This window comes from Erithacus rubecula, assembly GCF_903797595.1.
Source record: "Erithacus rubecula genome assembly, chromosome: 5".
Classification (NCBI taxonomy): domain Eukaryota; kingdom Metazoa; phylum Chordata; class Aves; order Passeriformes; family Muscicapidae; genus Erithacus; species Erithacus rubecula.
In genome coordinates, this window is record NC_136687.1 from 746,235 (window position 1) to 759,289 (window position 13,055).

The 13,055-nt window shown below is 55.7% G+C and overlaps 1 protein-coding gene across 3 annotated transcripts in view; it reads right to left on the minus strand.

The window, feature by feature from the left end:
* The window catches only part of DCTN1 (dynactin subunit 1), a 54,553-nt gene that overhangs the window by 28,306 nt on the left and 13,192 nt on the right, over positions 1 to 13,055 (minus strand). For all 3 annotated transcript variants that reach the window (XM_079305827.1, XM_079305826.1, XM_079305828.1), the window contains exons 3-4: positions 12,221 to 12,299; positions 9,662 to 9,693 (exon numbers count right to left, since the gene is read on the minus strand). In XM_079305827.1, coding sequence (XP_079161953.1) covers positions 9,662 to 9,693; positions 12,221 to 12,299 — 111 coding nt within the window. The remainder of the gene's footprint in view (positions 1 to 9,661; positions 9,694 to 12,220; positions 12,300 to 13,055) is intronic.

Genomic DNA, 13,055 nt, shown 5'->3' on the forward strand with positions numbered 1-13,055 from the left:
GATGTTCTGGGATGCTCCAGCTGCTCTTTCCATCAGGAATGGGGGATGGCCGGGCTCCTCTCCATGCTGGCACTTTCCTGTCTGTCCATCTGTCCCCAGCTGGTCATTCCTGTATCTGGAAAAGCTGGTGACCAGGATGGGATGTGGATTTTCTGGTGTCCAGCATCATGCCAGCACTGGGATCAGAGGCTCCAGCCCCACCTGGACCCTCCAGGATCCAGGATGCTCCAACCCCCCCCCGGGGATGGATGTTCCATTGGAGGTTCTGGGCTCTGCTGTGTAATGCTGCTGCATCAATATTTGATGGAATTACAAAACCTCTGCTCCCAGGGGACTGCTGGGGGCTCCAAACCGGCACGCTCCAAGATGGGCTCAGCTCCTGGCAGCAGGAACTCTGGAAAAATCCTCCTGGATACCAAGAACTGACTGTGGAGGGGGTGGCATTGCCTGCTGAACGTGGGGTCCCACAGGTCCCTCCTGATTTGGTTCTGCTCCAGGTGTGGGATTCCTGATGCAGCCAGGAGCAGCGAGTGTTGGATGGATGAGCAGCAATGTGTGAATGTCACCTTGCAGAGGGCAGGACAGGGGAGGTGTCACTGGAGCCTTCTCCTGGATTCAGTTTCAAGGCTTCAAGTCTGAACTTCGCAGATTTTGGCTGCTGCTGTGGAGGATTCCCAGAGTTTCCAGTAGAATTCCAATTGGCAGCAGCTCTTGAGTGGGGAAGGAGGTGATGCCCAGGCACTGATCCACTGCTGGTCCATGCTGATGCCATCCCACTCTATCCCTGGGAATTTGGCCCCTCAGAGGCACCTCCCCCCTGCTGGAGCTGAGTCTCAGCCCCCTGGCAGCAAGATGAGCCCCTCAGGGTGTGGTTCCCTGGGATACTGCTGGGAATTCTGCATTTTAAACAACCAGCACATGCCTGGCCTCACAGGTGTGATTCCTTGGGGAAGGAGAGGAGCAATGGGAAAGGCAGGATGGAACCCAGGCAGCAGCAGCCCCCACTCCCTGCTCCAATGGGGCAGAGGGAAAGCAGCATCCGTGAAACTTTCCATGGGGAAGAGGATTAACAGGGACACGTGACGAGGAGCGTCGGTGTCTGAGCTCAGGGAGGTGCTGGTGTAAATCAGGAATGTTTACTGCCAGGTACTGGCCCAGCTCAGGTCTATTCCCTGCCATCATCCAGAAATTCCCAGGATTTCTCTTTAAGCTGAGCAGTGACATCGTGGTTACACTAAAAATAAACATATAGGCCAGTGCCCGCGCTGTCACCTGCGGGAATGGCAGCCTGGCAGGGACACGGGTACTGCCAGCCCCTGGGAGTGCCAGAGGCTGAACCCAACAGGAAAACTGGGATTATGGACACACAGCTTCCCCAGGGTGGGCACCGGTGGCACCAGCAGCAGGAACAGCACTGACACTCTCAGGCTGTGGGGACAGGGACAGCAGCAGGGATGGCACTGGCACCCCTAGGGTGGGGATGGCATCAGCAGCAGGGACAACACAGGCAGCAGGGACAGCACTGACACCCCCAGGCAGAGGGGATGGCATCGGCAGTGAGGAACAGGGATGGCATCTGCACTCCCCAGGGCAGGGATGGCACCGGCAGCGGGGACAGGGATGGCATCAGCATCTCCCGGAGCAGGGATGGCACCGGCAGCGGGGACAGAGCCCCGGCAGAGCCGCAGAGCCGCTGCATTGGCCGGGTGACACGGCCAGGGGACTCCGGGAGCTTGGGAAGGCAAAGCCAGCCATGAACCGCTGCTCACCCACCGCCCCCCTCCTCCCCGAGCCCGTCACCCTCCCAATTACAGCCCGGCAGCATCAACACGGGGAAAACGGGGGGGAAAAAAAGAGCGAGGAGGCGGCAGGGAAGCGGGGATGCGATGCCGGGGGATGCGGGCGCGGACCGTACCTTGCGTGTGGCCGGGGCCTGCCTCATCGTGGCGCCGGAGCGGGAGGAGACGGAGCAGCGGGTCAGTCAGCACGGCCGGACACGGCAAATGGCCGCGGCCACCGCCGGCCGCTCGCCACGTCCCGCCCGGGGGCTCGGCGGGGCTTTGGGGGGTCCAGGGCAGCCCCCCCCGGCCGCGGCCGCTCGTCCCCGCTCCGCCGGCGGCTCCAACCACCGCCCCGGCGGCTCATGACATCACCGCGGAGGGGCCGCACCGCCGGGCGCTGCACCGAGCCGGGCGGCGGGCGGATGGCGATGGCGATGGGGATGGTGCGGATGTGATGCTGCGCTCGGGGAGGGGACGGGGGGGCGTTCTCGGGGGCTCAGAGCCCCCCGGGTGCCATCTCGATGCTCCCCCCGTGCTGCGCTCGGCATCCCCGCGGTGCCCGCGGCCAAACCCGCCCCGCGCCGGGAAAACCCCCCGGGAACGGACAGAGCGGATGGACAGATGGACGGCGCCGAGCCCGCGGGGATGGACAGATGGACACAGGGACCATCTTGCCGCGCTGCCATCACCCGCGGCCGACACGGAGCTCAGGGCAGCGCTGCACGGCTGAGGGTGTGGGGACACCCCCCCGGGCATCGGAGAGCCCCAAATCCCAAAAATCCCTGCCCTAAAAACGCCCCTGCGAAGCGCGCTGCGCACTCAGGGTGGTGCCCAGCACATCCCGCCCGCCATTCCCGGTGTCCCTGGACAAGAACTCTGCTGGGAACCCACAGGATGTCACCAAGCAGCATCTCCAAACTTTCCAGGAACTCGTGTCCTGCCCCATGGAGTGCTGGAGACCAGGACAGCAGCTCCCTTTAAATTCCCTTTAAATCCCATATATTACATGATATTATGTAACATGAACTCAGACCTCATCCAACTGCGCTATTTTCCAATATTCCCACACTATGAGGGGAGAGGAGCTCAGAGTGCCCCAGGCTCACCCAACTGTCCACACACAGAGGGAATTTTACCTCCAGAATTCCCAGACCCTCAGCACAATTCTCCTGGAAAAAGCCTTTAAATGCCTGTTTTACCCAAGGGTTGACATTCCTTGAAAGCAGCTCCCCAAGGTTGTCATGCTGGGGACATCCTATGTCCAACTGATGTGTGCTGGGATCTGATTCCTGAAAAAACCCAGATCAGGGAATCCAGCACCTGGAAGTGTCCAAGGCCAGGCTGAATGGAGTTGGGAACAACCTGGGATAGCGGGAGGTGTCCTTGCCTGTAGCAAGGGATGGAACTGGGTGGGCTTTAAGGTCCTTTCCAATCGATAATCCAAACCACTCCAGAATTCTGGAGCTTCTCTGTTCTGGAGTCAGGATTGCTGGGAGTGTTCTCCTGGAGAAGGGAAGGCTCCAGGGAATCCTCAGAGCCCTTTGGAGAGCCTAAAGGGGCTCCAGGAGAGCTGGAGAAGGACTGGGGACAAGGCAGGGAGGGACAGGACACAGGGAATGGCTCCACTGGGAAAGGGGAGATTGGGCTGGGATCTTGGGAAGGAATTCCTGCCTGGGCTGGGATTCCCAGATTTGCTGGGCTGCCCCTGGATCCCTGGCAGTGCCCAAGGTCAGGCTGGAGAGAGCTTGGATGGATCCACCTGGGATGGTGGGAGGTGTTCCATGGATGGCATTTCTCTTCTAACCCAACCCATTCCATGATCTGCTCTCCCATGTCTCCCTTTGACTGCTGGCAGGCACTGGGGGCAGGGGAGGGATCTCAAGGGACATTTTTGGGAGCTGGAATTGCATCTCTTAAGGAAGAAGCCCCAAAAGCTCCATCAGCCTGAGCACCACAAACCCCCTCAGGAGCCAGAGCTGACACAGACCCAGCTTTTGGTGCCATCCAAACCCATTCCAACAGAATCTCCCTCCATTCCCACCAGCCCTCACCCAAAGCACCAGGAAAAGGAACCCCTCAAGAAGCATTTCCAGATGAAATCATCCCAGATCCGTGGCTTTAAGCCCCTGCATGATCCCAGTGCTGTGTCCATCTCTGGAGGAGCCACGTGCAGGCTCACACGGATTTAAGTTTAAGATAATTATGGGTATTAGAGCTGCTCTAATGAACCAGCTCCTTTCCTCGCACACAGCTCTGCTCCCTAAATCCAGAATATATCAACTCTTCCCACACAAAGAGTCAATAAATGCAGCAGCAGGGAGAAAATGCAATTTAACCCCAAGAAAATGGTGTTGGGTGCTTTGGGCTGTCCCTGAAACTCCTCAGGGATGGCTAAGGGAGGTTTTTTATCCTAAATCCATGACAAGGTGCTTGTGGCACCACCACAGATAGAAAAATTCCTGGCTTTTGGGGGGATTGTAGAGGAGATGCCAGGGTTAACTGCAGTTCTTTTTCATGGAGTCATCCATTTGCAGCACCAGATGCTGCTCAGCTCCTGGCCCCAGGGGGTGACATCAAAACAATCACCACAGACTCCCCTGGGACACAAAGAGCTGCCACAGGGGTGTCACCAAGGAACAGCAGTGCCTGGAAAATCATCTCTGGGTCCATCCAGGCCCTGCCACGGACACGGTTTGGGCAGCTGGGATGAGGTGGGGTTTGGGAGCTGATCGGATTAGCTGTTCCTTTAAAGGATTAGCGGGGCTTGGGGCGGCCCCTCTGCACTCAACAGACCAGCTGGGACCTGCTCCGGGCAGGAATGGGCCATCTGCTCCTGCACGGGGACTGGGGTAACAGCGGGGTAACAGCGGGGTAACAGCGGGGTAACAGTGGGGTAACAATGGGGTAACAATGGGGTAACAACGGGGTAACAATGGGGTAACAACGGGGTAACAATGGGGTAACAATGGGATAACACCAGGGTAACAACTGGGCTAACACCGGGGTAACAACTGGAATAACACCAGGGTAACAACCGGGATAACACCAGGGTAACACTGGGGTAACAACCAGGGTAACAACCAGGATATCACCGGGGTAACAGCGGGGTAACAATGGGGTAACAATGGGATAACACTGGGGTAACAACTGGGGTAACAGTGGGGTAACAATGGGATAACACTGGGGTAACACTGGGATAACACCAGGGTAACAACCGGGATAACACCCCGGATAACATTGGGGTAACACCTGGATAACACCAGGGAAACAACCGGGATAACACTGGGACACTGACCCGGATACTCCTGCATGGAGACCAGGATAACACCGGGGTAACAACCGGGAATAACACCGGGGTAACAGCCCAGACACTGACCCAGCCACTCCTGCACAGGGACCGGGATAACACTGGGAAAACACCGGGATAAAAACCTGAACACTGACCCAATAATTCCTGCATGGAGACCCAGATAACACCAGGATAACCCTGAGATAACATCAGGATAACAACCTGGACACTGAGCCAGCCACCCTGGGATGGGATCAGAGCAGGTGGCCAGCAGAAAGGGAGGTGCAGCCCCAGGACACAGCACAGGAATCCAGCCCAGGCACATGGAATGCCACTGGGAGGATGAAAGGAGCAGGGATGTCACTGGAGGGGGACAAACCTGATCCACCTGAAGGACAATCCCAGGGATCAAACTGGCTGCAGCTGCAGGGGACAGGTGAGGTGGCAGGACAGGATTTAACAGCGGGGTCACAGCACCAGCACATGCCACCTGTGGATGTGGCACTTGGGGACACAGCCTTGTAAGTGCCAGAACAGGTGGACTCAGAGGGCTTTTTCAACCTAAATATTCCACAGTTCCATGATCCCAGAGTGGGTCAGACCCCAGCAGCCCACCCTGATATCCCTGAGCAAGGCAGAGCTTTTGCTGGAGCCTTTCCCTTCACCCCTGGGAGCCCCTGCTCCCACCACATCCCTGCCACCTCCGTGTCCCCAGTGCCACCAGTGTCCAGAGACCCAGGCCACAGACACATTGTCACAGGGATGAAGACAACACGACTTGTTTCATCCCAAAAATGACCTGGGAAAGACCCTTTTCCTGCTCTTTAACCAGATTTTGGGATCCTTCCCAGCCATCCTGGCCCAGGAGAGAGGCCAGCACCTCCTGAGGACAGCCTGGATCTCCTGCTCCAAGACACCCTGACACAGTGTCACAAACAAGGGACAGGACCCCCAGTGTCCCCTGCTCTGAGCCCTGGGAACAGCCACAATGGCCACAGCACTCCCAAATCCACAGCAGGGGGGGGAAGGTCCATCTGGACACGATTAAAGTCTATATTTGACACACAGGAGCCGCTGTAATCTCCAGAACGAGGATTTACCTGCTAATTACTCTCATTATCTGGGCTCCCCACCCTGGATGGCACATGCCTGTGTGGGGCAGGGGGAGCTCTAAGGGTCATTAATGGCTGAAAATTGTGAGGGGACAGCAGGATCTGGCATGGGGCTGTCCCTCAATGGGGACATCCTTGTGTGAGGTGTGACCGTGAGGCCAGGACGAGGATCAGGACAGTGACAGATCCCCAGGACAGTGACAGTCACAGATCCATGATCCTCAGGAAAATGACTGTCACTACAATCCTCAGGACAGTGACAGATCCAGGTCCTCAGGACAGTGATTGTCACCCAAACAAGACCCTCAGGACAGTGACAAATCCATGATCCTCAGGGCAGTGACAGTCACAGCCCCATGATTGCCAGGACAGTGACTGTCACACCCCATGACTGCCAAAACAAATGACAGTCACAAATCCATTATCCTCAGGACAGTAACAACCACACCCCATGACTGCCAGGGCAGTGACAGTCACAGCCCCAGGTCCCCAGGGCAGTGACAAATCCATGATCCCCAGGGCAGTGACAGATCTGTGATCCTCAGGGCAGTGACAGTCACAGCCCCAGGTCCCCAGGGCAGTGACAGTTCTGTGATCCTCAGGACAGTGACAGTCACACCCCCGTGATCCTAATCCCAGCCACAGCTCTGAGCAGACAGCAGGGACACAGTGGGGACACAGTGGGGACACAGAGCTGCTGCAAACCACCAGAATAAGAACAGAGAAGGAAGAACCCAACATTCCAAACAGGAATTCCATCCCAGAAGAGCCCCTTGGAGCTGGCAGGACCAGGATGAGGGATCCACACGGACCCTGAAGCCTCAGGGACATGCAGAGAATGGGATCTGGAGGGGATACAAGGAGGGGACACTTGGGGGCAATAGCTCCTCTCCTCTGGACTTTCCATGGACAAACAGAGCTCTTTGGACCATTTTTCCACCCAAAAATCGACACAGAAGCAGCTGGAAAGCAAATCTGGACCAAAGGGTGCACAGGTACCACCTCCCTCCCCTCTCCCACATCCTTGGCTTTTCTCTTGGTCAAATTCCCAAGGGGAAAAAAAATTGCCCAAATTTCCTGCAGGGAATGACAACTTGGTGTCCTTGCCCATGGCAGGGGCATGGAATGAGATGGGCTTTGACATCCATCCCAACCCAAACCATTCTGGGATTATTTACCCAGACCTTTAGAGTTTCAGCTCATCCTTGCATGAAAAATTTTTGGCTTCAATAATTGTCACAAACCAGGTGGGTTTGAGTGTCCCCAAGAGGAATCAGAGCCCAGGGACAGGACACTGAGAAGGTGCCACTTGTCCCTGAGTCACCAGAGGGTTTAGGATTTATAAAAATATCAGGTTGTGCCAAGGGAGATTCAGGTTGGATAGCAGGAAAATTCCTTCGTGGAAAGAGTTGGAAAACATTGGAAGAAGCTGCCCAGAGCAGGGGGACAATCCCCATTCCCAGGAGAATTTGGGACACTTGGGGACACCGCGAAGAACTCGCTGGCCTCAGAGGCTTTTCCCACCCAAACATTCCAGGATTCCAGGCTGATGTGCCACCACCCGCAGCGATGTCCCCTCCCTGGCTGGGAGCACATGCAGGGACAGCCATGCAGCGCTGGGATGGAGCGGGGTGGGGACAGTGAGGATGACGATGGCCCCGGCATGCGGCCGCGCGCGGGGGGAGGGACAAACGGCACCTTTTTGGGCTTGGCTCCGCGCTGCGTGAGGAGGGAACAGAAGGAATGTTAGACTGGCCTGGAGGCTCTCCTAGGAACCCCCCTCAGGCTGCAGGAAAGGCAGGAGGGAAGATATAAACAGGGAAATTTAAGGAGATTAAGGAGAAAATAGCCCTGGAGTCACCCCCTTGATCTGCCCCTCCCAGCACAGAGAATTTGGGGAGTCAGGATGTGTCCAAAGAGGAATGAATAATTTCATGGTGTAAAGATAGGTTAAAGGGATTGGGGGGCCAGGATTTCTCAGGATGCAGGAGGAAGAGGATGTAAGGATGGGGGGAATGGTTTTCCACTGTCAGAGGGCAGAGAGAGATGGGATATTGGGAAAGAATTCCTCCCTGTGAGGGTGGGGAGGGGCTGGGATGGAATTCCCAGAGAAGCTGTGGCTGCTCCTGGATCCTTGGAAGTGTCCAGGGCCAGGTTGGATTGGGCTTGGAGCCACCTGGGAGAGTGGAAAATGTCCCTGGATGGGCTTTAAGGTCCCTCCCACCCCAAACCATTCCAGGATTCCATGACAAACCAGCAGCAATGCCCCAGCTGCACACTGAGCAGCATCTCCTGTCCTCACTCCTTCTCCACACCAGCAGCACAAAACAATTCTAAGAACAATCCCACACTCTGATTTTAAGAATGCTGAGGTTTCTTAAATATTCTCTTTGTCTTCTAATGAATTCCAGGGTGGAATTAAACCAGGAGGATCAGGCAGGGAGCACATGGAGCACAGGCTCCAGCAGTGCCAGGGGTTGATGGATCACACCCCATACAGCAGGAAAAGACAAAAACTATCCCAAATCCCTCAAACACAGGGCAGGGAATCCATTTCCATCCTCCCCTCTGGCTGGAGCTCATGTTCTCTGGGATCTGAGCTCAGTGAATCCCCAGGTGCTGCTCCATTCCCATCCCAGCATCCAGCTCTGGGGTAGGGAGCAGAATTTCCACTGCTGGGAATTATCTGGAATAGCAGCACAGGAGGCTGGGCCCCAATGTGCCCCAACCCAGCCCCACAGGTGCCACAAGCACAGAAACCCCCTGTCCCCACCATTTCCTTTCCCACACCCCAGTTGGGCCAGTTTATCCCCATGGAAAATCCAGTTTCTACCCCAAAACACAAACCCACCCAGTTCCATTCCTGATTCCCAGGAGTGACCTGGGCAGTGCTGGGGGAACAGCTGGACTTGATGGTCTCAGAGAGTTTTTCCAGCTTCAAGATTCCATGATTCCTCACCACCCCACACCTGTATGGCCATTCCTGAGGACAGGAACCCACTCCAGATTCCATCCCTTAGGAAATATCCCTCATATTTGGGTACAACACCATGTCCCAGGAGCCACAGGAGCTCCTGGATGAAGACACTCAGAGGGGAGGTGCCCCTGAATCCCTGGAAGTGTCCAAGGCCAGGTTGGACAGGAATTGGAGCCACCTGGGGTAATGGAAGGTGGAAAGCTGAGGGGCTTTGAGGTCCTTTCCAGGATTCCATGAGGGTCAGGGTTTGAAGGAAGCAGCCAGAGAATGCTGCTGAACTCAGATCAAAATGTGTGGCACAAGACCTGCACTGGATAATCCCTCAGGAAATGACTGATTCCTGACCAGTGGATGAAAATGACTTTTTTTACACCTTGTTTCCCATGGGTTTCAGGAGAAATTTGCTTTTCCATGGGTATTTTATTCCATGGAAGTGTGTCCATGTGTTCTTCCTGAAGGGATAAAAACCTCTCAGAGGTGACAAAGTGCTGGGGTCACTCACCAGTTTGCTGGCCTTGGTGGCATCAAGGGAATCTGTGGAGAGAGCAGAAACAGAGCCATGAGCCTGAGGGACAACCCTGTCCCCACCCCAGTGTCCCTGTGGACAGAGGGCACCCAGCAGGGGGACAGGAGAATTTGGGAAGTGGGAGTGAAGCAGAGTCAGGAAATGGTGGCACAGTGGGGTGTGGGATGGGGGAACAGGGGATTCCTTATGGGATCTGCTGGCTGAGGAAGGCAAACACTTGGATACACCCCAGAACTGGGGCAGTTCCACTGCTCTCCTTGGGTTGAATCCCTGCATTTCATGGATTCCCAAGGTCTGGCACAGGCTGCTCAGAGAGTGGCAGAGTCATCATTGCTCAGGGGGTTGAAACTCATGTGATTGTGGCTCTTGGGGACACAGAATCATGGAATGATGGGTGGCAAGGGACCTTAAATCCCACAGACCCCACCTTGTGCCATGGGCAGGGACACCTCCCACTGTTCCAGGGACACTTCCAAGGATCCAGGGACAGCCACAGCTTCTCTGGGCAACCTGTGCCAGGGCCTTTCCACCCTGACAGGGAGGAATTCCTTCCCAATATCCCACCCCAATCTCCCCTTTTCCAGTAGGAAGCCATTCCCTGTGTCCTGTCCCTCCCTGGCAGGTGTATCTGGACTCCCAGCCTTGCCCAGGTGTCACAGCTGCCCCAAAGTGTCCCCTCCTGTGCTGAACCCGTGGCAGAGCCATTCCTGCACTCTCCACTGCAGTGCTGCTGCAGCAGCTGCTGTATCCATGGAAACCCTTGGCAGGCAGCCACATCCCAGCCCTGCATCCCTGACAGCATCACCCCACACCCCACCTGCAGCCCGGGCTCCTCCTTGGTTGGGCTGTCCCAACCCACATCCAGCATGTCCAGGGAAGGAGCTGGGAAGGGGCTGGAGCACCAGGAGCAGCTGAGGGAGCTGGGAAAGGGGGCTCAGGGGGGAATTCCTGACTCTCCAAAAGTCCCTAAATTCCTGGAGCCAGGTGGGAGTTGGGATCACAGGGAAAAGGGATAGGAGGAGAGGGAATGGACTTAGGCTGTGCCAGACTGGATATTGGGAAAATTCCTTCTTGGAAAGGCAGGGGTGGAGTCTCCATCCCTGTGGGAATTTACCAGCCCTGTAGATGTGGCACCTGGGGACAGGGACACTGATGGCCTGGGGTATCCGAGGGCTTTTCCAGCCTAAATGAATTCATTACTCTATTTCACGATTCTACACCGACTGCAGCACCCAAAGCAGAGAGCCATTCAATTTTCCCCAACTAATTTCACCTCCTACTTCCTGAAAGAGGAGAAATCCCACCCACAACCAACACCCACCTCCCTCAGCCCACCCCATCCACCAATCCCGATCCCACAAACGCTCCCCACGTGGAGCTGCCGGCTTGGCACAGGGAGCAGCCAAGGCAGGAAGCTGGCAGAGCCCCTGCCGGCAGCTCCCGGGATCCCGCAGAGCTGGGGAAAACATTCCCGACAAAGCAGAGCTCACAGGGAGGGAGGGAGGGAGGGAGGGAGGGAGGGAGGGAGGGAGGAGGGAGGAGGGAGGGAGGGAGGGAGGGAGGGAGGGAGGGAGGGAGGGAGGGAGGGAGGGAGGGAGGGAGGGAGGGAGGGAGGGAGGGAGGGAGGGAAGCGTGTCTGGGCTCCCAGCCAGCGATGGCGGGGCTGAGGGATGTGGGAAATGGGGAAGGAATGATCAGAGGAGAGAGGGAAGAGATCCCTGCCCGTGGGTGGGAATGGGGCTGGAGACAGGGATGCTCCAATTCCACAGGGATGTTGTAATTCCACAGGTTCAGAGTGGTTCAGTGTCCACTGGGAAATAGTCCATGATTTCCCCTTTCCTTATAGGAAGGATTTCCTGGGAATCCAGGAGGGACTCCCAATCTCTCCAAGAGAGATTTCCTCCTTTTCTCCAGGAAGGATTTCCCATCTCACCTGGGAAGGACTTCCCACCTCTGAAGGAGAGATTCCCCATCTCTCCAGGAAGGATTCCTACTCCTCCAAGAGAAATTTCCCATTTCTCCAGGAAGGATTCCTACTCCTCCAAGAGAAATTTCCCACTTCTCCAGGAAGGATTCCCACCCCTCCAGGAGGGATTCCCCATCCCCTCCAAAAGAGATTTCCTGTTCCTCCAGGAAAGATTTCCTATCTCATCAGGGAAGGACTTCCCACCTTTCCAGGAAGGATTCCCAACCCTTCCAAGAGAGATTTCCTCCTTCTCTCCAGGAAAGATTTCCTACCTCTGCAGGAGGGATTCCCCATCTCTCCAGGAAGGATTCCTATTCCTCCAATAGAAATTTCCCATTTCTCCAGGAAGGATTCCCACCCCCCCAGGAGGGATTCCCCATCCCCTCAAAGAGAGATTTCCTGTCTTTCCAGGAAGGATTTCCCATCTCACCTGGGAAGGACTTCCCATCTCTGCAGGAAGGATTCCCACCCCTCCAGGAGGGATTCCCCATTCCCTTCAGGAATAATTCCCCATCCCCTCCACTAAGGATTTCCACCTCTCTGGGAAGGGTTTCCCAGTTGTCCCATACCTCTCTTGGGGACCTTCATGGCAGCAGAGTCTGGTGTTTCTGGGGATGTTGTGTCTGCTCCATCCTCAAACACCTGGATCTGGAAAAACACAACAACCATCCTTGCCCAAAATTCCCAAACAGGGAGACCAGATCCCTCTGGGAATGGGTTCAGCAGAGCTGATCCCATAGTTTTAGCACAGATTTTTAATTTCATCATTCTGGCTTTGCCATTAACCTCCTGAAAACAGCCACACACTCATTATTCCCACTGAGAACATGGAATATTCACAGAGGCAATGAGGAAATGCAAAGCTCTGGATTTGACAGCCTGGAACATCCATACCAGATTCAGGGATTTCTCTCTGTGAACTATTTTTGGATGCATTTTTGCAGGATAAACATGGAAAATGAGGTTGGGAGGGGTTAGATCCCTGAGAGAGAACCAGCCTTGTGCCTCAGACCAACACCTCCAAAATTGTTCCTACAGGAATTTGCCTGATCCATCACCACCTCCCACCTGTGAGTTCAGCTTAAAAATCAAAATAACCTGAGAAGCTGTCAGACAGGAATTCCAATTTGGGAAGATTCCCAACACCAGGAATGATGAAAATTGAATTAAAAGCCACCAGGAGACCAAGGAAAAGATGATGCCAAGGAAATCATGCAGGGTGGGAATTCTGAGTGGTCTGGGGGCTTCCCAGCAGGTACAGCCTGGGAGAGAATTCCAGAGGTGCTGGAGAGGGTGGGGACAGGGCAGAGCAGGGCTGGATGTGGAGTGACACTGTGAACTGCCACCACAGACTGGGCACATGGTGGCCATCGAGCTCCTCTGCCAGGCAGAGGATTCCCACAC